The 26,412-nt window shown below is 39.0% G+C and overlaps 1 protein-coding gene across 1 annotated transcript; it reads left to right on the top strand.

Moving 5' to 3' along the window:
- The first annotated feature begins 16,335 nt into the window (after window positions 1-16,335).
- LOC134535260 (sperm mitochondrial-associated cysteine-rich protein-like) lies at window positions 16,336-23,351 on the top strand. The gene is made up of 3 exons (XM_063374331.1): window positions 16,336-16,387; window positions 22,978-23,135; window positions 23,220-23,351. The coding sequence occupies exons 1-3, from the start codon at window positions 16,336-16,338 to the stop codon at window positions 23,349-23,351; spliced, it is 342 nt and encodes a 113-aa protein (XP_063230401.1).
- Window positions 23,352-26,412: the final 3,061 nt, after the last annotated feature.

A 26,412-nucleotide genomic window follows, 5' to 3' on the forward strand; every position in this document is an offset into this window, starting at 1 on the left:
TGAGGTTGATTTGAATTATTTATTGGATTTATTCATGTAATGAGATCACGGAAATATGAGGTTAACTTTAGGTTAAAGTAACGTTACAGACACAATATCATTCTGTCTCCGTCTAGGTTTCCATCTCTTACATTTCCTGTATCGATGAACCACATGACCTTCAGGATAGACTCCAATATCTTCTACACACTCGGGCAAATGCCACCTGTACATTGGCGGCTTACTTGTGAGTCGTCTCGACTGGGTGGCCTGTGATTAGACACTTCTATCAGCGAGAGTCTCTAATTGGCCCTCAGTCCTCCAGATTAACAGTGAACCAATGGCAGAAGCATCACTGAGGTATAATTATTGGAATTTTAGCATAACACGAAATGAATCCGCGAATTTTTAAGGTCTCTAGAGATAACACTATAAACATTTATTCATGTTTAAATTGTTTGTATTTGTTTTAGACTAGAAAAAAAACTTAATTTTTTTATTTACTGAATATGTAAGTCATATGAAATGGTAAATATTTTTACGATACGATTACAGAGACTATGTTTATTAAAAGTGTTCAGGATATATCGTAAATTTACAGATATCTTCTTTGATATACGAGTTACAAAGATTCAGTTATTTGGATCTTTAAAGAACTCATAGTTTTTAAGAATGTCTGTAAAGTTACCTTATTTTATAACAGTGTGCCAAAAAGAACTGAGAATGACTAAAATATTAAATTTATTTTAAGTGTCTTTACATTTTCTATAAATGTATGACCTCAATTCAACCCATTTATATAATCGATAACAGTTCCATCACTGACTTTCTTGACGCATGAATTCAAGTTACTGAGCCTATGAATGGTGGTTACGTGGTTGAATGCGTTGATTCCCGGAGAGGTCATACCCAGATTTTGTTTCCACGATTGGGATACATGGCAGACGTTGCCATGAGTAAACGGGGCCTTTCTCGGGGTGTTCCTGTACAACCCATGCATTGCATTGCTGCTCCATCTCTCGTTCACCTTTTCGCCACATTAAAGACTTTGATGGTTTTCAGACGTAGAACACTAATTTATAGAGACCGGAAACATTCGCGGATTCATTCCACGATAATCTAAAATTCAAATAAATATACCTTTAAGCTGCTTTTGCTATTGGCTCACTGTTCATCTGGACGACTCTGGGTCATATGAACAGTGATCCAATAGCAAAATAAGTATCGAATCACAGGCAAACCTGTTGAGACGATTCATAAGTCAGCAGCCAATGAACTGTTGTTTGCCCGAGTATACAGAGGACTGTGTATACTTACTATCCTTGAAGGTCATCGAAACCGCCAATTTTTCAGGTCCCTACTAATTTATTCATTTTTATTAACTCTTAAGTAGAAACGATACCAAAATTTAGAAAGGATAAAAAATTTTAAAAAATTTATTTTTTGATCTTGTAGTTTATGCCATAGACGAGTGCATTCACTTGATTCATTCATGAGAAATATTTAACTATAATTTTACACACATAATTAATATAATACGTCTTGGAAAATCTAGGGTAGCCTAATCTGTTACCAGCATTAATCTCAGAAATGATATCCAAATATTCAACTATCAAACTAAATTTTTTGCTAAATTTACCATTAAGAAAAGTGAACTCGTTCGTGGGTCTTACTATTTTTAGGTATGGTGAATTGTCACGAGGATATTTGACTGTGCTTTAATGCTTCCATACGCTTTGTAAATATTTACAAAATTTCTTTCTTGTTCGTTCTGGTCGGCGGCAGACGCTTGTTCTGCCAAGGAGGAAACTCAGTCAACGAGGTAGGTAATAACACACACTGATATAGTATATACAACCTCCATGATTTTACCTTAACTAATTTAATCGCGTAAAAAATATTTCTTACGGTCAAAAGAGCAAAATAATTATAGTGGATTGCAGACCATGTCTTGAACGCGAAACATTTTCGCACTAAATCATAATCTCTTACTGAAGTGAATTCCTGGAAGGGGAAAAAGAAGTTTTTTTCCCCCGTCGTGGGACAAACGAAGAGTAGAAGGAAAAAAAAAATAATACGTCAGCCTAAAAGCGAGAGCAACCACTTCTCCGCGTTATAACTCGCCGATTCGCTCGGGCCGGTCGTCAAAAAAAGACGCGGTAGCATTAAGACTTCTGCCCCTTTCCCCTCTATCCCTTGGTCCTGGAGTCCTGTCCTTTACGGGCGGGAGGAATCACCTGTATATTGCCCGGCGCCAATCAAAACATTGCGTCTCTCTCTCTCTAGCCATGTCTCCGTCTCTCTCTACCTATCTCTCCAGCGCGAGGCCCCGGCCAGTCGTATAACCGAGACTCGCTGCCGTGCTTAATTGTCGCCATCAACGTCCAGTGACGTCACGAGGCTCGTGTGTGAGTGAAGGAGGGAGGGGGGGGGGAAAAGAGAAACAAGCTCCACATAGAGAGTGTTTTTGGGAAGGGTTTGAGGGGGCGGGGGAGAGTTGGAAATCATAAAAACAGTCGCGCACGATAAACGGGCGGGTGAGTGGCTCGCTCGTCCGGCGTTGCCAAGTCGCCCACGAGAGGAGACCCGGCGCCAGATTCGTGGAGGCGTCGCTCGGCAGAGCCGGGCTTACACGGACCAACGCAGCAGAGCCGGGCTTACACGGACAAACGCAGCAGAGCCGGGCTTACACGGACCAACGCAGCAGAGCCGGGCTTACACGGACCAACGCAGTAGCGCTAGTTTTACACCACCCGAATATTTCTCTCTTACAACTGGAGGTGTGGTATTTCACTATAAGTTAGCACGGAAAGTTTGGTACTTTGCTTCATTTATTTTGCAGTTGAGTACCCTGAATGACAATCGCCAAAAAATTTAATTCGTTACGATGAAATTTTTTATATTTGTTTTTATAAAAGTGGTAAGGTTTGATTAAATTTGTTATAATGGTTTATAAACTAGTGTAGGCCAATACATTGCAAATTGTAAGCATGCACTTAAGCAGATTTATATAATCTTCACTACTTTTCGTAAAGGTAAGCATGAAACAATTCCAAATGTTTAAACCTTGCAGTGTTACCAGCTATAATTTTCACCTATAAATAGCAACTGCAGAGAAATCGACTTAAAAATCTTGATGGACTTTAGCAACTAGTTGTTTAGTTTGATTTTTAACTAGTCCTTGCGGGGTTTAAATATCGATTTTGTTGGAAGTTCTGAATACATAAACAATTTAAACGTTTCTGTAAAATAATGCTAACCCTGGGCCTTATGAAATCATTGTACTTTTGCTTATCACAGTGAACCCCACAAACTTTGTGCTCAAATAAGTCGTGTCTTCATTGTCCATTGGCTGAGACCACGCTTTACTTCCCGGTTGTATCGCATGTAATTGGGTCATTTTAATTGTCCTGCTGTTATTAGTTACTCGTTCTTTGGAACGTGTAAGAACTAGAAATGGTCCAATTAGAACGCAGTTTAAGTGCATACTGTTATGCATTATACACTGTGAAAATTTTTCACATCAAATTTTTTAAGAATGCTGGTTACAAATTATCCAGGGATCTTTGTACATTTAGGTTTATCTTGAAAGATTTTCGGTAGGCATACTGATTCAACGTATTCTGAACATGAATGAACAATAATAATCGTATTATATTAACAAACCTTTCAGAATCCAGTTGAATGTACAGCAAATAACTTTTTTGTCGTTCAACGCTTCAGTTATTCGTGTTTACAACGAAAAGTTTTACTCGAAGTTTGAATAAGGTGTAATTTATACGGAGATGCAGTTATCTGAGATTCAATAGAACTAGGGACACCTGTATTTCGCGAATACATTTCGTGTCTATGTACATCGCAAAACACCGTAGTTTTTTTTTCTTGTAGTTATTGGCTGTGGTCGGCGAGAGGTGTTTTCCCGCACTTGACGGGTTCAATGGGAATGTGGATACTGCACTGCTGCACGCACACGATACGCCATTACTCTAAGAAAAAGGTAAAGTCTTTTGTGACATACCTTTACATGAAATGTATTCGCGAAATACAGGTGTCCCTAAATAGAACATGTCGTTTATTTCAGGTTAATTTTTCCTTGGAAAATCCGTAAATTTGCTGTTATTTTTAACCGCGCTCTCATTGGCCCACATGTAGTTTTGACATGCCCCGAAGAATAAAAAAACAATAACAACGTTACCAAATATAAATGGCCAAATCACCTGAAGTCCGACTGTAAGGTAAAATTAGGCAGCAACCCATGGAAAATAGACACCGACTTAACTGGGTAAGAGTTTGTGTGTGGGATTCATTCTGATGCCAGAAAATAAGGCGAATTTGGCAAAATTCTTGCTATTCAGTGCGTGTAAAATAATAAGTAAGGGTCATCCAAGTGTACAATTATTTGAAAACTAGACTGTCGCCAGGTAATAAAGAGGATTTTTCAGGTATCGACACTGTTAAAAATAATAGTAGAAACAACGTCGTATTTCAACTTCCACGTTATGTTTATTTATGTATAAACTGGGTAAAAACACTCAAGTGCAAGAAATAAGTTTTTTATTAGTATTAACCAGTTATTGAATGTTTTTCTCACATAAAAAGATTTTTATTTTGGGATTAAATTCACTTTGTACCCGTAAATTTACTAAGATAAGGATTAGTTTATACAGATCCCTGGATAATTTTTAACCAGCGTTCTTTGTAAATTTAAGGTGTAATATTTAAGAGTGTCGTAATGACGTATAAATATTCCATAAGGCCTGCTGGAACGTAGTAGCTATTTGCAATGGAACTTTATAAGCACCGTGTCTTCTGAGACGCTCGCCAAAGTAAAGCAATGGGTGTATTATTTTGCCTTGTGGGTATGAGTGATTTGTGCATGATGCTAGAGCTCATCCCCAGTGAACTAAGATTTCCCTAGGGAACATGTCTCGTCCATTGACGCTCAATTTTGAACAGCCAACCTGATGGTAAACTTTATCGTAAAACTCTTTGATTCTAGTGTTTTGACCTATAAATAAATATTATTTTTTTTTCCCAAAACCCAAATTTGTTTCATTTGCAAGTTTGGATTTACCGACAGTAACTTTGCAATGTTGAGCAGCCCTTGCCGTAAATGTTTGCTTTTTTGTTGCAACACGCTGAGCATCACAGGCATCGCCGCGACACGGGAGCGAAGCATTTTGTCGCAGCTTTTTATGGCGCCACTCAGCCACGCGAGTAATCTGAACATCTTTATTGGGACGCAAGGTCTCCGAGTTCTTATCCACGGGAGAGCGATTGCTTTAAAGCAGTCTTTCGGAGGACACTTTACACAACCTGTTATTAACAGTGAACTACCCTGCAGTCGAGGCCCTGAACTTTCCAATCAGTGCCTATCGATCAGTGTAAAAGTTACATTGTACGTTCTCATCGGCTCTCCTCCAGAAGAATCTTCATGTTACTGCTTCTGTACCTACCAGTGGAGAACTCACATAAAGGTTTTAACGCTATTCGCGAAACCATCTAAAGGCGTTTTATTATACTGTTTCGATAATCAGGTCTATCGTATTCTCTTTTATTGCAGCTTAGGTTAGTTTGTAAAAAGCCCTATATGACAGTATCCTAAGCGCTTTAAACACTTTTCTGCATTATAATTTATGGAAAATGGTACCTTAACAAAATCACCAAACAAAATTACATTTTAAATACACTGGTTTAGGTCACGAAAATATATATGTAGGGTATTTCTAAATTCATGGTTCATACGTCACGAGGTGATGGAACTCATATAACCAAGCACAAGTGATCTTACAATGCAAGCTCGGAACTCAACCGGTGAAGCTCTAGAGGAAGATCTTCAGCAAACAACATGAACGTGCATTCCACAGCGACTGTGGTCATTGGTGCTTTGGATCTACAACGAGATAGATCCGTATGGTAGCCAAGAAAAGGACCGACATGCATCACATGAACGGGATTAGGACGGCAACACAAGGGAACTCAGAATGCACCGAAAGCGGTGTCCAAAAAGACTTTTTTGAAGCCTGCGTCAATATTGCCGTTCACCTTTTTCAAGACGTTGTTTTGATATGGGATTTTTTTTTGTGATTGTAAATTTTTAAATAAAATATATATCTTAAATTAACCAATGTCCTGTTGTTTCAACACTTTCTGTATTGTATTGTCTAAAGCATATAATATTATCGCACGTAACGACCTCTATCGTTTAAACTTTGAATTTTGACCACATCTGTACAAAGAAAAATATTTTCTGTACTTTTACAAAATTATTTATTTGGAAACAAGTTGCCAAGAAAAATGTAGTAACTTTTTACATTACATGGCTATGGTTATTTGAGCATATATGACATAGGTTGTTCTCGATAGTAGGCTATTGAGTTTTTCTTACGATATTTGGCACATAATTTTTTATTTTGATTGCTGTTTTTTTCAAGCTTAACTTTTTAAACCATGTAAAACTTAATTTAATATTCAAAAAATTGTTTTTATTTTGGTGTATCGTGCTTATTATGTGAGCAGTTAACGCTGTTCAGGGAACAGTTTACAAATAACTTTAACTATTGTAGGTTCCGGGACAACACAAAGCATAAGTTACCGGGTAAGAATCCTATCCCAGTATTACTGCGAACACTATTTTTTTTTTTAGCAATACAGTTGTTTCATGTAAATGTACAAATTTACAAACATCTGCAATTTTACATGAATATATATTATATATAATTTATACCTATATATATTCAGTTAAAATGAAATAGGTTGTCGTTTGCTCGCCTGTCATGATAGCAAAGAGCTGTCCGGTATACTCAAGGGTTTTATCGAATACTCTGACAAGAAAAGAAACAAAGATAAGAAAAATTACATTACACTGTAAAAATTTAGGAAAATGGAAGAAAACTATACGCGTAAAATTACTGATATTTGTAAATTGGTACATTTACATGAAAACAACTGTAGGCTATTACTAAAAAAATGCATCCAAATTCTTCAGCCCCTGTGACTATTCCTGCGTCACAGTGCTCTTTCTTTATCTTTAACCTTCAAAGTCGAGTGAAAGTAGTTAACGAATGCAGGAGTAGGCAGCGCGCTTATAATTCTCGTAGTTACGAATATATTTGCCCAACTTTAATTTGCCACCAGAACGGTTTATAAAAACGCGTGTAATGATGTAAAATCATGTAAGAATTTGTATGTCTAGTATTCAAACCAGAAACCTTTCGATTATTCTTTATTTATTCAATTAAACTGTGCCAAATAGTTCATTTATGCATTAAGTTACTTCATTGAAAATGTGTATCTGTTAAATATCAAAGGTAAATGAATGCACGTGTCAATGTTTGGCTTACATCAGCGGATTCTGACAGTTCTAGCTGATCACTGGACCATGAGCGGGAGGCGAAAGTTACAAATTAAATATTTTTTGTTCTTTCTTAAAGGAAATTCCTTGTAAACCCAGTTGCCAACGATATCACTTGTAAAACGGCAAAGGCATAATTTTGTAAAATTGTCAATAATACAAAGCTTTACCTTCATTTTTACAAGTGATATCGTTGTTAACTGAATTTGCACACACTATCTTTGTAAAATCACAAAATATTTTTTTACAGTAGGTGTCTGTCAAAAGGATTATGGTCTAGTTTATATTCATTTTTCTTTTAATCTAAGTTGTTGAAGTCTACTCTAAGAGCTTTAGCCTTTTGCACATTTGATGCATCCTAAAATTAGCAATCGTAATTTCAAAACAATTTTAACCTCACAATTTTTATCAGAACAAGAGCATTTTCTCATTGGCTTCTATTAACACCTAAATACCAATTAAATGTAGCTTTATCTTCGCGAATATTACCAAAATAATGTTCTACTCTCATATTTAAAAATACAGGTTTGTATTCTTCCAAAACAAACATATCTGTGTATATTCCTTAGTGTGGTTTAGGTACTTGTGCTGAAAATGTTTCAACATGCTGTGTGTAAATTTAAATTTCACCTACCTGATCGCTGGAGACAAGGAAAATAAGTGTTTTCATGTCACAAAAAGGTATTAAACTTTTACCTTTGAGACGCTACTGCGACTGAACCCGTTTGTTTATGTGGAAAAATTAAACCTAACAAGAAATCTTCTACAAATAAAAAAGTATCGAATCAAGTGCTACCCATTTGAAACACCGTTCATGTGGACACATGCTAGAGGATTGTAAGAAATCTTTACTGTGGATCACTTAGCCTGCAAAATTTGTATCCCAGTCCCTTCTTATCGATAGAGCTACTAACGTTCAAAGATTCATTCGGTAGCAAAGTATACATCTGCTTCACTTTGAGGGTGGGTCTGCCAAACTATTGCCATGCCTTAGACGACTCTGAGCCTGTTACACGTATGTAGGGCCATGTATTTTTCGCGGTAAAATTTCCATACCAGCTATATGTTAAAACATTGTACCATCGAATGTGTTTCATGGTTGGCTGAATTTATTTCCTAATTACAATCACATCAATCACAGCCATCCAGTACGGAAGCAAACGCGTTCTGAATGGCCCAGCCAAAGAGGTGCAATGGGTTCTCTTGCAGACGGCTGCCAATCACAAAGAAACCATCGCTAGCTCTGGCACACCTCATTGCTAGGGACCGGTAAAATTCTCCGGTTCAATGACCTGTAGGATGAACTCCATAGTTATACGTACACTCGGTCAAATGTCACCCACTCATTGGCTGCTGTCTTGTGAGACGTCCCAACGTAACAGCCTGTGATTCGATACAGCTTTGTTTGGGTGTTTCTCATTGGCCCAGAGTCATCCCAGGTGAGTTGTGAGCCAATAGCAGAGGCAGCACTGAGGTATGACTATTTGTATTTTAGCCTATCGCGAAATGAACTCGCGAATTTTTCCGGTCTCTACTCGTTGCCATCTAATGGGAGTTCAGAATTTTTTTTCCGTGATAAATACCTGCTCCTAGACAAAATAAAAAGTGGTTCTCCAGTCACCAATACCGCCAAAGTACGTGTGTGACCAGAGAGCACTCTGGAAAAGTTTGATCGTACACAGGCAATCTGAGTCTTACCTGGTGTGAAACGAAAACGGTTAATAATCCTTTAGAGACAGAAAAAATTCGCGAATTAATTTCGCGATAGGCTGAAATACAAATTGTTATACCTCATTGCTGCCTCTGTTTCTGGCTCACAACTCACCTGGATGACTCTGGGCCAAAGAGAAACACCCAACCAAAGCTTTATCGAATAACAGGCTGCTAAGTTGGGACGTCTCACAAGACAGAAGCCAATGAGTGTGTGGCATCTGACCGAGTGAAGGTAGAACTATGGAGTTCATCCTGGAGGTCATTGAACCCGCTAATTTTTCCGGTCCCTAATATAAATTCGTTAAAGTCCCGGAAATTTCGCGGATTCCTCTGGCCTCAGGATAGAATTCAAAGTTATAAGTGTGCTCGACCCATGTTTACTTTCCCATTGGTTGATTTCTTAGCGAGAACATTTTTATCCTTGTTATTTGGCACTACCTGATTCGCTTACTTCTCTCCTAGCTGGACATCGTTGGCTCACGGTCGTAGAGGGGCGTGTCCAGATAACTGTGGTCTAATCATGAACACATTGCGACAGTGTGGAGGTTTGCATTCTAGCTTGCGACTAAACGAATGCGCGAAAATTCCGTGGCTCTAATAATCGTGAACTCTGACGCAAACCTCTAGTGCACGTGTGGTTTGCCTACCACCACAGGCGCAGCTATCGCGCGCCTTTTCCAGCGGCGCCTCAGTCGGGGAGCGTTCGTCGTTCAGAGGAAGACGACGTCGATTGGACTTCGTGCCGGGCTATAATTTAGCCGCACGGGGAGGTGGGTGGAGGAGAGGAGTGAGAAACTACCCAACCTCCTCTCCTCCACCCTCAATTAAAATTCTTGCTTCGGCTGCGAACGGCGATTGGTGGATGCCTTCTTCGTCCGGGGACGAACTTGGAGCATGGATCCGGACAAGAGCTCTGAAGCGTCTGGTTGTCGAGGGAATAGCTTCGCTGCCCTCAATTTTTTTTTTCTGCCGTCGTGTCTCTCCTCGTTAATTTACGTCCTGGCCACCGGCGGATACATTTATTTATTTATTTTTCTTTATTTTGTTTTTGTTTCACTCTGGCCACTCCTCTCTTGGGAGCGACAGCTAAGGCGTGGCTCAGACCTCAGCGGTGGCCTTGGCTCGCTCGGAGAAGCTCTCGGCGGCGTTCCGTAACCGCCCGCAATGCGCGCAGTGCGCTGTGCACTCTGTGCATATCCCTCCGTTACCGACAGCGAGAGAAACACGTGGTTGTAGGGGCGAAAACTTTTAGTACTTGACTTGATGTAAGCTTTTGGACATACGCCATTGCTAAGCTCATGTATGTCTGTAGAAGAAAACTACAACAAACCAAAATACAAAAACACAAATTAAACAAAAAATTGTTGTTGTCAATAGGATATCAACACCACATAATATTCCTGTTAGGGAATATTTTGTGGTGTTTATATCCTGTTGACAACAGCAATTTTTTGCTTAATTTGTGTTTTTGTTTCTGTATTTTTGGTTTTTTGTAATTTTCTTCTACAGACATACATGAGCTTAGCAATGGCGTATGTCCAAAAGCTTACATCAAGTCATGCACTCCCATTGCACAAATCTTTCAAAGATTATATTGTTGTACTTAAACCGATAAAAGTATTTTTGAACTTATACTTCTTTAGCTGCGATATGAAAATTTAATGAGATAGAATTTTTACGATGCGCGCGCAGAATACAACAAAAATTGTCAGAATGAAAAAAGACTACATACAAATAAAAAAACTATGTATTTGCTTCTAAATCATATACTTTAGTGATTGATATTGAGTCCTGGTCCATATAATTAAAGACATTTATTTATTGTGAATATTAGTGATAAAAATTGTGGTTTTTAACATTTCTCAAGTGTAATTACATAAGTGAGGTTATGTTCCCGTATGTATAAAGATTTCATGTGGCTTTTAGGCTGGTAAGCTTCCATTGTCGCTGGCATGGAGTGTCTGTGGAAGGTTTAGTAGTCTCCTGGCCGTTTTCATGGGCGTATTTGTGAGGTTATGTTCCCATTGTATAATTTATTTTAATTTTAAATAAGTTATTACATTATTATTTAATAAGTTATTTGAATTAATGAATTAGAATAAATGTTTGGATTAGTTATTGATTTTATTATTAAATAATTATTATCTCGATTATTTTACTAAAATAAATAATTAATTTTAAAAATGCTTTTATATTAATATTGGATACTGAGAATTTATCTAATTGTTTTAAATTTACAACAGTGTTTATAAAACACTCTAGAACTTGTACTATTTTTATATTAAATATTACAATACTTCAAAATAAAAGTATTTATTACTCCAAGTAATATAATTTCAAATGCGCATACATAAATACACACACCCCTTATTTAATCCTTTAATTTGAGAGAAGAAGATTGGTTGCAAATTATTCAGGGATTTTTGTAAACTTACGGGTAGGTCATAATGAGCTTAAATTCTTCCAAAATGAACTCAAAGAAAATCATCTCCAAGTGTTAACATAACCTTTTAAACCTTGTTTACTATACAGCAAACACACCCTTCAGCGAGATTACTGGGAAAATTTTAAAACTTATTAAAACAGGTAGGACTAATTTTCTGTCAATACTGTGACAAAATCATCATATTTGCCAAAACATTTACTGTCAGAAAAATCAACGAACGTCGTGACTTTTTCTAGACACATAAACGTATGTTTTCTTCTTGGATTATAACAAAACACGAGAGTTGACAAACTTGATTGACCAGCATTTTCCTGAATAACCTTGTTTTTAATTTATTTCCAAACACATGTTTATCTCATTTACAACAACATAGAGAACTGAGACGTAGGCATGCTGCATAGACTCTACGAGAATCCAGTTACCTAGAACCACAATGAACTATTCTTATATTTCAGGCACATTCTTCGTTGGAAATTCATTAAACGCAATAAAACTTGGCTCAGACAATGTCTTTCAAACAAAAAGGCAAAAGATTAAATGTTTGTTATGTGCTGGCGCAAGTTACTGTTTATTAGCAACATTATTAATGTATATTACTGTAATCGTGACTATGGAGCCATTATGCTTAACATAATTTTTTTTTTCATGACGCAATGGTTTTATACACAATATTATATCGTTTAAAAATTTTAAATAAAGTAATGAAATTATCAGATCATAAGCCATATATATCGACTATTTTAAGTGATTATTTAATCATCATCACACACATACGTAGATAAAAAAATCGTTATAAGACGTTCACAAAGATTTGAGAGCCAATTTCAACTTGTCCCGTTTAGGCAACGCTGATCAGGAAAGTTTAAATTAATATTTGCTCGTATATTTCTGGCGTCCCATATTTACGATCTCGTATCGCCGTAGCCTTATCGTCTTTTAACAGCACCTCCCAAACTTCATCATGCAGTATCTTCCGACGCAAGGGGGTATACCCTCCCCTACACCCCACCCGCCTAACTTTCGCACTCGCCAGTCCAATTTCCTCCCGACACTACTGAATATGACTCGAGAACCCCATAAACCCTAGGCGGCGCCGGAAATTAGCCCCCCCCCAACCCACCAACAATCCCCCTTCTGACGGTACACGCTAACTTACTCGGGCAATGAAGTTTGAGGTTTGTGTGCACCTTGGTGATTGGTGAGGGTGGGTAGATGGGTAGGGGTAAATCAAAAACCTGGGTTTACAAATCTTATCTTTCAGCGCAAGAACAATACGTCACCAACTCCCAATCGGTGACGTGAAAAACCTATAATACTCAAATACTACCGATTATTTAGTTTTTGAAATATTTGAAAACTGAAGTTAAATATTGCAGGAAGGGCCGTTCAGAATTTAAAACTCTTGCGTCTGTGTAGTTAAAAAAGACTTATTTAAATTTCTACAGAATATGTCAAATTCATGTTTGTATATGTTTCCACTACATTGCTCTGGGAATGTTTGTTTTGGCAATGCACGGAACATTTTAGACCTTTAATTAAATCGTTTTGTGTCCGAAACCTATACGAATGATTTTCTTAATTTTAAAAATAAAAATTTATTGTGTTGAACTTCTTTTCAAAACGTAAAACTCTTATGTTTTTGAACTAATAAGTTACTTTATTTCTGAAACTCAAAATATATACTTGGATCTAAATGAAGAACATATTTCCAGATTGAGATTTGAGAAAATTGGATTAAACCGATTATTTCAAAATCCTAACTTGCATCGAAATCCGCTTGAACACTCCAGCAAACTGATGACTTAGAGTTCGTATTTATTTTTATGAATTAAATACACGATTACTTTAAGGCTCACGAATCGCAGAAATTTTGTGCGGAAGCAAACTCGTCCAATTGGCCTGGTCAAATGTGACAATCGCTTGTCTTACTGACAACCGCCAACAACGTAGAAACATCAGCGTGGGCATAATTTAAAACAGTCTAGCGAGAACTCACTCACATTGTTTCGCGGAAAATGCATGCCTCTAATTATTACTTATAATAGGCCTGCCTATAATTGTGACAACAATGAATTAGGGACCTAAGTTTTAATACAAATTCTTATCATAATCATGCAGAGACTATGCCCGATACCTACTTCTTAAAAGTTCTATGTTTTATTGTAAACGAGATGAACACGTAATTAGAAAGAAAATTTTATACTTTCAAATTTCTGTCTGCTAATCAAATGAATCGATGGGTGAGGAAACTACATGTGATTCACGTTCAGAGATGTAGGTAGTTGAAAACACAATTTGCGCATATTTTTCACGCTCGGCATTATGTTAAAGAATTCTTAAATTTCGTGTCCAACTTTCGTATTATAAGTGTATTTCAACATGATAACACGTGAATTATCTCGTTACCAAAGTTAGATGCTGCACATCTCTGACAAATACTGAAAGACCTCTCGAATTTTTTTATTTACATTTTCAATGCCTAATATTCTTCCGCGGTATTCTCTGAACTGGCGAACGCATTTAAAATTTGACATCCATTCATTTTGTCTAATTCTCTGTGATCTCACACGTCATCTTACAGGTCTTTAAGTCTATACAACCTTTTTTTTTTTTTTACATTTTCAATCACACTAGTCACATAAAATTGAATGATACTTATAAAGTTAGTTCCACAAATCAATAACTCTTTTCCACACGAATAAATAAATTCTAGATACTTTAAATAAAAGAAAATAAATATGGCAGCGTCAATCGTTAGCTGTTACGAAAACTGAGAAGTAGACAAACACAAGCAGCGTTACGAGAATTCCATAGCATCACTGCTGCTTTATTTATACCTCTCCCCTGCCTTCACCCCCTTCGGCCGTTAAGGTTGAAAAACTTAAGAATTAGAAACTTTACCTGTACACCAACGAGCACATAGTTAAATAATATCCATTTTATGATTGAATTAGTGTTCGTTAATTCTAGCCAATAAAAACAGGCGAGAAAGCAGTCATGTTATTTAAGATGAGTTTTTATATTCGTGGGTATCGTGTGCATTTTTTAATGGATATCTGTTTATAATCGTTGAAGATTAATAATTTGTTTAGCGTAACATTCTTGTAAATGGTTAAATTGATTATTCACTTTCATAAGTGAAAAACCAGACACATATGACTACGATTCAACCTAAAAATTGCAACATTTTAGTTCGTAACCTAGAATGCATACACAATTCAGAATCGGGGATATTTTAATTAAATGTATAAATACTAGGTCATTTAATGGTAATATCATAAAATTCCAAGCTACCATAACATGCCTTGAGTGTAATTAAATACCTATATTCATTAATCGTAAATAGCTAATGGTTTAATAGCAAAAATCACAAAAAATCAGAATAAATAATTTACGAAATCATAAAACAAAACAAATATTCCAATCAGGGTTTTTTTTTAAATATATTTTCGTACACTGGCCTTGGAATTTTATCTTTTCTAAATATTCTGTATTTCCTTCTCATTTTGTACTACATTATAACCGGCTTTCCCTACGAAACATCATTTCGCGCCAACAACACATTCTACTGTGCTCTTATTGGTGTTTACCTTAATTCTTTAAGGAAAAATATAGAAAATAACAATTTTTTTTAAGTCGCAAGTCATCATATGGTTCGCAAACAACCCGTCAAAATTCCTACACGATAATCATAAACCATTCTACTAGTATACATAGAGGCATTATGTTAAGTACATTACTAATTCATAATTCTTAATTTTCAACCTTAAACCCAGCTTTACAAATAGCATATAGCATGCTACCCAACGTGACTATCCCCCACCCCTTGACGTCATCCCTTCGCCCTCTTCTGCATGCGTTGGAGTGGCGTCGCCACTGACGCACTCTCCTACTTAAGCAGTTCCCCACCGCTTACCTAACTAGTCCCCTCATGCGATCGGGATTTTCTTAACGCTCGAAAATTGTAACACCCTCGGCAAAGAATTTTCACTTAAAAAAAAAGAGCACTTGTAACTCAGTTTACGGGATACAAGTGAAACATTTTCGGTAATTAAAACCTCGATTCATAAGTATAACGTATGGGTAAAACGGTACAAATAATGAGAGAAAGAAGACAATTTTCTAAATAAACATCAATCAACAACATTATTATTCACTTCAAATTAATTTCTCAAGGAAAAAAATATGTTTCGATTAATAATGATTAATTACCAATAATACATATTACTCACATTTAAAATACTCACACCAAAAAAGTAAAAAAAAAAAAACATTTTCGTGTTACTGTTTCTTCAAACATTTCTGCCATTTGGAACACGCCAAAATCTCTGAAAAAATTATGAAATTCATAACAGGTAGCGCCATCTATGCATAAAATACAGCAACTTTCTCAACAGCGGTCTCTACGCTGCTGATTGAAGTAGGAGGAATACGAGCGCGCTGGTGGCAAACATATAAAATTCAAGGCACTCACAGCTGACACCACGGGACACCTATAGCATATATATATATATATATATATATATATATATATATATATATACATATATTTCTGAAACAAGCTCGTGTGCACACTCTTTGTCTTATTCTTTCGTTTATCCATCTCTGTCCCGGATCTTTTTCATTTTGGGCGTGTGACGAATAATCGCACAAAGAGGAAACAAACGTATAGGCCTATAGCAAAGTGCTTTCTTTACATCTCTTTGGCCGAATGCCCATTCTCTGTTGTTGTTTATTTTCCGCGGTAGAAAAGGTTCACAAAAATTGCTTCACGAAAACGTTTCATTGAAATGCCACTCTCGTCGCGTCCAGAAAGTTTCTGTTGCGAGCTGAGAAGAGCGCGATGCTGCGGGGAGGGTTGCAGACCCTGACGGCGCGCGGGCCAGGCTCCGCAGGTAATAAACCCTACCCCCATACCTTCCCACACTCACACTCACACTCACACTCACACGAGCGCCGGTGTGAACTCTCCGAGGAAATCATCGCTTCGGCGCGGCTCGCCTCCACGATGCCTCCGGGGGTCGGGGGATGTCTCGTTACTGCACCGGAGGTAAACCGCCCGGGTTTAATGCGGCGTTCGTCCGAGACTGCCTCTCCTTCATCTCTCTCTCTCTCTCTCTCTCTCTCTCTCTCTCTCTCTCTCTCTCTCCCTCTCTCTGCTACACTCGCAACAGCTCGACGGGCCACTTACGCAAATTATTTTGCTCGCGTATTTTTAATTTTTTTTTTTCGTGATTAAAATTGAATCGGTGCCATAACACTATTTTATATTTTATAAACAGCACAACCAGTTAAGTACCTAAGTGCTTATCTGATGGTTCGAAAAATTCGCGGATTCATTTCGTGATAGGCTAGAATCAAAAAACGTTTGCCTTTTTACTGCATCAGTGATTGGGCCACAGTTTATCTGAATGACACTCGGCCAATGAAAAACTTTCAACAAAAGAAGTATCGAATCACGAGCGTCCCAGTTAACATGTGTCGTGAGTCAGTAGCTAATAAGCTGGTGTAATTTTCCCGCGTGGATAGAGGATCATGGAGTCTATCATACAGGTCATTGAAATCGCGAATTTTTCCGGTTTGTACTGATAGTTATGAAAATCTTAAAGGGACAATTTATAATTTATTACCTACGGTTCTAAATTTCAAATTCAACCGTTTGTCTTCAAACTGTTTATTTTTAGTAACCGCATTCGTAAAACCACAAAAATTTGATTTTCCCAAGTCCTTGTTACCTAATTTTTCTTCGGTTTTGGGACAACATATATTTTTATTATGAATACCAAAGTAATACATTAAATATCAAGTTTTACGATACAAATTACATAGGAATAGTTGGTTCAAAGCACTGTACTACACGGTTACACAGTCATAATTAATGCTAGCGTTGATATAAATTGTACAAGCAAAATAATTTAGGACACCACTAACTTAAGATTCTGTTGAGAAATTTCTGCAGATTTACCAAGATACCTTATTCGTTTATTGTTTTGTCACAAACTTTGCCACCAGATATTTTCTTACCATTATTTTTGAAAATGATCGTAGCTATAGGCTACCTTAAGAGTTGCATAACATTTTACTGCAATTATATGTCACTAAGATGTGTGCGATGACAAAATTTCGTCACATAATATAAAAGGAAAAAAATTAAAAACCAACATGACCACTCTTTAAAGATTAAAAGTAAAACTGCAGGAATTTCCCTCTTGAGCACACACGGAAAATTAACTTCGAAAGAGTGAAAACAATACAATAAGTCGACCAAAGAATGGTATAGTATGACTGCAAGGATAAATTATAAAAAAAAGCCAGACAAAGTTAAAAAAATGTCTGCTCACAAAATCACAAAGAGAGCGTATATAAAAAACCGAAATATTTAGAGGATTTATTCCGTGATACGCTGAAATTCAAATAAGTATACCTTTATTCTGATTCTGCTGCTGTTTCACTATTAATCTATTAATCTGGAGGACTCTTGGCCGATCATAGACCATCAAACAAAGAAGTAGGCCTATCGAATCACATGTTACCCAGTTTAGATACCTTACAAGTAGCAGCCATAAACAGACGACTTTGGCCCAAGTATGCAGAGGATCACGGAATCTAACCTGAAGGTAATTGAACACGCGATTTTTTCTAGTCCCAACGAAGGTTACTCTTGTATATTCATGTTCACAGAAGTGAACTTTGCACCCGTGAATTAACGAAGATAACGATGAATTAATGACGATCCTTGGATACATTTTCTTGGCTTCTGGGTGTAGGCCGTGTCACGTTATTGTCTTGCGACGTTTCGGCAGTCATTGCAGCTGCCATCATCAGGTAGACTAAGTCTAAGACTAATACTAAGATTAAGAGTCTAAGACTAAGTCAGACTTAGTCTACCTGATGATGGCAGCTGCAATGACTGCCAAAACGTCGCAAAAAAATTACCTGAGACGGCGTACACCCAGAAACCAAGATAATGCAGATAATGGCCGTGAAAGCCTGCGATCTTCGATCCTTGGCTAGATTGTAATCAGCGTTCATGGTGAACTTGGAGTGAACATGGTGAACTTGGAGTGAACAAGTTCAACAGTGCGCTCACGCTGGACGGCGGCGCGGAAGTGTCGCCGGGGTGACGACGAACGTGACGTGATAATGGTAATGCCCGACTTCCGGTGGCAGGCATCACCACCTCCCCCCACCCTCCCCTTTTCCTAAGGAGCGTCATGCCCTCGGGGGACCTTCACACAGTGTTGCCAGACTGCACACACGAAGCTCTGGAAGCTACCTTGGAATACACCACAAAAAAAAAGTGACTTCTTAATTAGATTATATTTCTTGAAGTAACATTTACGGTAACCAACATGCGTTAGCGCAGTTCGATGCTCGCTGATTTCACGCGCGAGGGTTTGGGGTTCGAGTCAAGGCATCGGTGTAAATTTTGTAAAAAAAAACATTGGTTGTCTGTAAAGTCGGTTTACGGACGATAGTTTAACGTGACAACGTCATAACAAAACATTGATGAAATGATTACATACTTTTATGAATAAAATTGAATAATTTTTATTGAATTATCACTATTTTGTATGGATACAAAGAAGGAATGAAAATAAATCTACAATTTAATTGATAAATTTACTTTTATTTGCACTCATTAATTCAAATATGTTTATTACTTTAACGAAGAGATTATTTTAACTATAACTTTTATACATGTTTGCTATTTAACTTTTTCCAATCTGTTTTATTGTGTTAAGGATAGGACGATGATAGGAAAAGTAGGAAACGAATGGGAGTGTTTCAAGTTTAATGTGCCTCGAAAAAGTCAAATCAATGGTTGTTCCAATCGAGTGGGAGATAGATGCGGCGCAAGCGTAAAATGAGCGTAACGGGACATAGCGTAACGGGACAATGTGAGTAACGGGACATAGTGTAACGGGACAATGTGCGTAACGGGACACATTTTTGTGCTTGCAGCCGACGTTCATCGATTTATGAGACGTTGTCACGTCAAAAAAAAAATAATAATGCTTCTGTAGAAACATAACATGCAATACCTAAATAGTGAAACATCAGTTGAAAAAAACAAACTATTAAGCAATAAAACATTTCATGGTGGGTTAACCCAAAACCTTTATTTTGGAGGTAGCTACAAAATCGCTTAGGTCTACACTAGCCCGGGAATCACATGCCACTTAGCCTCTACGCGTTAATGACCGAAATGTTGTCCTGAATGAATTTTAGTCATAAAAACGTTTTTGAGGAGGATATCATTTTTTTTTTATATTTTGCACAATTTTTTTTTGTTTTCAAAATTTAACTCCACTATAGATTTAGACCTATGTAATTACAAAATACTAAAACTCTCCAATTTTTTTTTGTTCAAATATATTAAATAATGTGAAAGGTCCAAACATTCTGGGAAGTTTTCCCAGTGGTCTTAAGGTTTTAGTTTGTACCCGTAACAAGCTTGTTGTTATTCTTAGCGGCACGAGAGTTTACATACTCTCATTCTTGTCAAAAGGTATTAGGTGTCGGCGAACTGTGTGCGAACGACTCGCCTGTTAGCCCTCGTTATCGCCGGTAACTAGAGCTAAGTGCGTCGCTCTAACTGCTCTAATTACCCCGCAAACATACCACCTCTCCCGCTCACATGCCTCGCTCGCTTTTACCAAATATATCGGCTTGGATGAGATTAAGTATTTTGATATTCGTTCGTTTTCATTAGAAATCACTGTGAAAAATTCTTAATTTTTAAAACAAATTCCTCGTAAACTAGTTTCCAAAATATATATATTTTTTTGGAAATGTATAACTAAAACAAGTAATCATTTCAACACATTTCTGTGTTAAAAATTTCATCTCAAAAACAGGCAGGTATGTTACTGTAGAGAATTTTAAAAAATTTAATGTTGCAGCACGATTTTTAATGTCCCAAAGCATTGTGTTAAAAAAAAGTGTATTAGGCTTAAAGGTATTACTTAAAGAATTTTTAAAAAAAGGCAAATAGTTTCAATGGAATTTTATTGTGAAATGTAAAATAAATGTTTATTTTTTTATGTATTCGTTTCAACACGAAAGTGGTGTTATTGTTTAAATGTATTAAATGTATTATTTAACAATTAATATTTCGTGCTACCGAAAGAACTGTAACGTTTGTACAGGTGGGATAAATAAGTGCATTATAAATAAACGATTTCCAAACATAGGTAATTTTTTTTTGCGAATACCACTTCGCAAGAAAAAAATGAAGTAATTCCTGTGAAGTTGTTAAGGCTAACTGCCATAAATGAGTGGCCATAATAGTACCTGTTCCTCACAACATCATCACAGTGGGTTTTATTATTGTGTAAACATCTTTATCTGGGGGATGGTAAACTCGGAAATTTTCTACTATAAACATTATGTTAGTATTTTCTAGATACACCCTTGTTTAACTTATTTACAATCTACGCGACTGCTTAGGTCTGGAACTAGTTTACTACAAAAAAATTATAGCAAATGTAAGCTAACACCAAGACAAAAATTTAGAGTTAGTATTTTTAAGCATTAGTTAATGCAAAGAAAACTTTATACCTACTTGGTTATCAACATTGTTTACAAAAAATGCCAATAAATTATTTTATCTAAGAAAGTAATGTGAATTTTATATCAAAACAAATATATAATCTTAAGTTACAAGACAAACTGGTTTTTAAACACAGATTAGAAAACTGGTTTAAAAATTAAAATTAAATTGACAGTTGATTAGTAGATGAAACAGCAAATAAAAATAATTTTTATATTGCCACATCGCCTATGACAAAATTCCCTTATTTTGGTGATTTTATGTATTGCACCAGTTGAATGAAAAATATCTATGAACAAGTGTTAAGGAGAATTTTTTCACGTTACTGTGAAATTATCAATGTATAAAACAATTTTCAATAGAGATTTCGTATAGCATTTTATTGATTATGAATATGGCTTGGGTACTTGATAATAAGTTGTTGGACATTTTTATAGCTTGATTTTGTGTTAATTTTTCTTCCCGGCGTATTCAGGCTCTTCGTGTTAATAAAGTCATTGAAATATGTTATTAATTTAATACCATTCTTAAAAATTGTAAATAGACGAATAAACACATAATTTAGCAAAATTTATTAAAACATAACAGGAAATAAAACAATTCATTTAGTTCAACAGTTTTGATTGAGGAATTTGAGTTGGCTAAAGGCTGAGTGTGCTGAAGGTGTGAAATCACACGTAATGCCGTACAACGTACACAAACGTATCTTACTTTGAACAAGTAAGGTAGCTCAGTACCAAGGGACATACTAGTGACTAGGTATATTTTAACTATTCATAGGTTTCAAAACGTACGATATCAGTTGTTTTATTCTTATAACAATTTGTGTTTCCGATTTTCAGAAAAAATTTCAGATGGAAATGGCTGCTTGGGGAAGGTAAATTTGTGTAAAATTTAAATTTGAAAAAGTAATAAAAAAATCAGAAGAATTCAGCATGTATTGTAGTTAGGTACCTCGACATAATATACGTGAACAACTACAAACGCTTACACTTTAGAGCTTTGTAATTGCTTTCCGCAGGATATAATTATTATTTAGTTTTTTTTATTTACAGTACAGTGATTAATAACAATGTTGTACGAATCCTTTATTAAATGGAATTAACTACATCAACAATAAGAATAATATCAATTTACCTTTAAGCTAAATAGTTTTATAAATACATTTTTTTTTACGTACGAATTATTCTCGAATTCATCGGTACAACCCTCCTTAGTGCATCCCTAGGTTACTCAAAGAAAATTTCCTCCAAATGTCAAAATTTTAGGTCCACCGGTTTAGTCTTTGCGTTGTCTGTCAGTCATACAGTATTAGAGTTTTTTTTATGAAGATGAGAGGAGACTTTCTAAACTTCAACTATATAATAATTCCGTTGCCAACCGGATCGGCTAAACGTAAACGTGTATAAACTTAAAAAAAAAAAAAACTATTTTATATGTAGATTTCACAAATTTTTAAAGATTGTGTTAATACTTTAAGATGAGTCCTGTGAACTAATATTTTAATTAATTAGTGTTAAATAAAGTACGAGGATAATACGCAAGTTAGCCAAGATCTCTGGAAGGTATGCTACCAGTGTTCTTCGTAGATTTGAGGTAGAAATTTTTTTACAGTGTAGGAAATAATTATATTTTTCCATCCGCTCCAGGATTTTTCTTTGCAGAGGTTTCCCCGCGCGCTGCGTCAGGAAGAGACGAGTGATTTATGATCGGCGCCTGAGCGACGCGGCAGGCTGTAAAACGCGCTCAGCTCATTACCCGCGCAAACACAAGCGCGGTTGGTTGATTAAAGCCCTCTCGCTGTCGCGAAGTTGCCTCCGAACCCGCGCCGTCGTGCCATGTGCTGAGCGCCGCCGTGCCTTGTGCCGTGCGCCGCCGTGCCTTGTACCGTGCGCCGCCGTGCCTTGTGCCGTGCGCCGCCGTGTCTAGTGCCGTGCGCCGCCGAGCCTAGTGCCGTGCGCCGCCGTGCCTTGTGCCGTGCGCCGCCGTGCCTTGTGCCGTGCGCCGCCGTGCCTTGTGCCGTGCGCCGCCGTGCCTTGTGCCGTGCGCCGCCGTGCCTAGTGCCGTGCGCCGCCGTGCCTAGTGCCGTGCGCCGCCGTGCCTAGTGCCGTGCGCCGCCGTGCCTAGTGCCGTGCGCCGCCGTGCCTTGTGCCGTGCGCCGCCGTGCCTAGTGCCGTGCGCCGCCGTGCCTAGTGCCGTGCGCCGCCGTGCCTAGTGCCGTGCGCCGCCGTGCCTTGTGCCGTGCGCCGTCGTGCCTTGAGCCGTGCGCCGCCGTGCCTTGTGCCGTGCGCCGCCGTGCCTAGTGCCGTGCGCCGCCGTGCCTTGTGCCGTGCGCCGCCGTGCCTTGTGCCGTGCGCCGCCGTGCCTTGTGCCGTGCGCCGCCGTGCCTTGTGCCGTGCGCCGCCGTGCCTTGTGCCGTGCGCCGCCGTGCCTTGTGCCGTGCGCCGCCTTGCCTTGTGCCGTGCGCCGCCGGGCCTTGTGCCGTGCGCCGCCGTGCCTTGTGCCGTGCGCCGCCGTGCCTAGTGCCGTGCGCCGCCGTGCCTAGTGCCGTGCGCCGCCGTGCCTTGTGCCGTGCGCCGCCGTGCCTTGTGCCGTGCGCCGCCGTGCCTTGTGCCGTGCGCCGCCGTGCCTTGTGCCGTGCGCCGCCGTGCCTTGTGCCGTGCGCCGCCGTGCCTTGTGCGGTGCGCCGCCGTGCCTTGTGCCGTGCGCCGCCGTGCCTAGTGCCGTGCGCCGCCGTGCCTTGTGCCGTGCGCCGCCGTGCCTTGTGCCGTGCGCCGCCGTGCCTTGTGCCGTGCGCCGCCGTGCCTAGTGCCGTGCGCCGCCGTGCCTTGTGCCGTGCGCCGCCGTGCCTAGTGCCGTGCGCCGCCGTGCCTTGTGCCGTGCCTAGTGCCGTGCCTTGTGCCGTGCCTAGTGCCGTGCCTTGTGCCGTGCGCCGCCGTGCCTTGTGCCGTGCGCCACCGTGCCTTGTGCCGTGCCTAGTGCCGTGCCTTGTGCCGTGCCTTGTGCCGTGCCTAGTGCCGTGCCTTGTGCCGTGCGCTGCCGTGCCTTGTGCCGTGAGCCGTCGTGACTTGTGCCGTGCGCCGCCGTGCCTTGTGCCGTGCGCCGCCGTGCCTTGTGCCGTGCGCCGTCGTGCCTTGTGCCGTGCGCCGCCGTGCCTAGTGCCGTGCGCCGCCGTGCCTAGTGCCGTGCGCCGCCGTGCCTTGTGCCGTGCGCCGCCGTGCCTTGTGCCGTGCGCCGCCGTGCCTTGTGCCGTGCGCCGCCGTGCCTTGTGCCGTGCGCCGCCGTGCCTAGTGCCGTGCGCCGCCGTGCCTTGTGCCGTGCGCCGCCGTGCCTTGTGCCGTGCGCCGCCGTGCCTTGTGCCGTGCGACGCCGTGCCTTGTGCCGTGCGCCGCCGTGCCTTGTGCCGTGCGCCGCCGTGCCTAGTGCCGTGCGCCGCCGTGCCTAGTGCCGTGCGCCGCCGTGCCTTGTGCCGTGCGCCGCCGTGCCTAGTGCCGTGCGCCGCCGTGCCTTGTGCCGTGCGCCGCCGTGCCTTGTGCCGTGCGCCGCCGTGCCTAGTGCCGTGCGCCGCCGTGCCTTGTGCCGTGCGCCGCCGTGCCTTGAGCCGTGAGCCGCCTGCCTTGTGACGTGCGCCGCCGTGCCTTGTGCCGTGCGCCGCTGTGTATAAGTTAAAAGGCGCCAATTTTCGTAAGTAATACTCAGTAAATCTCGAAAAAGTTATTTCAGTTATGCAAATTAACCATAGCCATTTGTTGTACAAAGTTACAGTAGGCCTACCTATATTTACTGTAGTAAGATTACGAACTATTTATTGGCAACTATTTTCTTAAGGAATATTTTGTAAACGTACGGGATTTTTTTTCCCCTGCGAGCGGTGATGGTGAGATATGAACAGACCTTCAACCACACCACAGCACGTGGTCTCACGGGACTTGGCTCGACAAGGGGCAGTGATCGGTGGTCGGTGTGGTGGCTCGTGAAGTCACCTTGTAACGGAAACCGTGACGCACCTGAGTCGGTGATGGCCGGGCGATATTGGGACACAACACCTGGTCCTGGATCTTGAAAAAAAAATTGTTTGACTGTAAAGTCGGTTTACGGACGATAGTTCAACGTGACGTCATAACAAAACATTGATGAAATGATTACACACTTTTATGAATAAAATTGAATCATTTTTATTGAATTATCACTATTTTTTATGGATACAAAGAAGGAGTGAAATGAAATCTACAATTTAATTGATAAATTTACTTTCATTTGCACTCATTAATTCAAATATGTTTATTACTTTAACGAAGATATTATTTCAACTATAACTTTTATACATGTTTGCTATTTAACTTCTTCCAATCTGTGTTATTCTGTTAAGGATAGGACGATGATAGCAAAAGTAGGAAACGAATGAGGTGTTTGAAGTTGAATGTGCCTCGAAAAAGTCAAATCGATGGTTGTTCCAATCGAGTGGAAGAGAGATAGATGCGGCGCAAGTGTAGCTACTATGAGCGTAACAGGACACAGCGTAACGGAACACTTTTTCGTGCGTGCAGCCGGCGTTCATCGAATTATTATACGTTGTCACGTCAAAAAATAATACTGTAGGGAAAGATCTAACAAGTAAAAAAAAATCCTTGACCCGGGTGCCGCGAGTTATATCTAACTACTTAGCCAGTCAAAAGGTTGAACTACCGCAATATAGACCATGTGCATTGTGTGCCAGGATTATTTAAAAATTATCTAGAGTAACACTAAAATGTATTAATTTGTTAGTCGGTAATTAATCAGTAATAAAACTATTGTGTTTTTATCACTTTATATGTTAATTTTGTGTAGTTTTACATTTCGGTAACCCAACTTAACTTATATATTGTTATTTTTTTAAATATTTCTTCCAAGAAAATATTGTACTGTGCGGGTGAGCCGGTTTCGGACAACACTATATCAAGTGTGTAAACATTCCTTCATAACTAAATATTTAAATCAAATTTGTATAAGGCACAAATTGTAGTGTCAATGTTCTTCTAAAACGTATAGTCTTTATAGTTAAATCTGTAACTATATTTAATATATATATCCTACAATTATTATTTATTATAGTTTTACTTTTTCTCACACTTTAAACAACTGAAGTTACACAATCTGTATTAATACCAGATAATCTATTCATGATTTCTGTGTCTCATGATTAGCTTTGGTGTTTATTATCATTTTTAATGCAATTAAAAAGAAGATTGAGCAGTATTCCAGATGTAGGATCTCTCGCCATCTCAGGAATCCGTCCCACATGCCATGGTTGTTATTTTATTTTCTTATATTTACTATATTATTTCAGGCCTTTTCTGTTAATTTATTACCTTGACTTCATTC

Source organism: Bacillus rossius, chromosome 8 (assembly GCF_032445375.1).
Source record: "Bacillus rossius redtenbacheri isolate Brsri chromosome 8, Brsri_v3, whole genome shotgun sequence".
Taxonomy (NCBI): Eukaryota; Metazoa; Arthropoda; class Insecta; order Phasmatodea; family Bacillidae; genus Bacillus; species Bacillus rossius.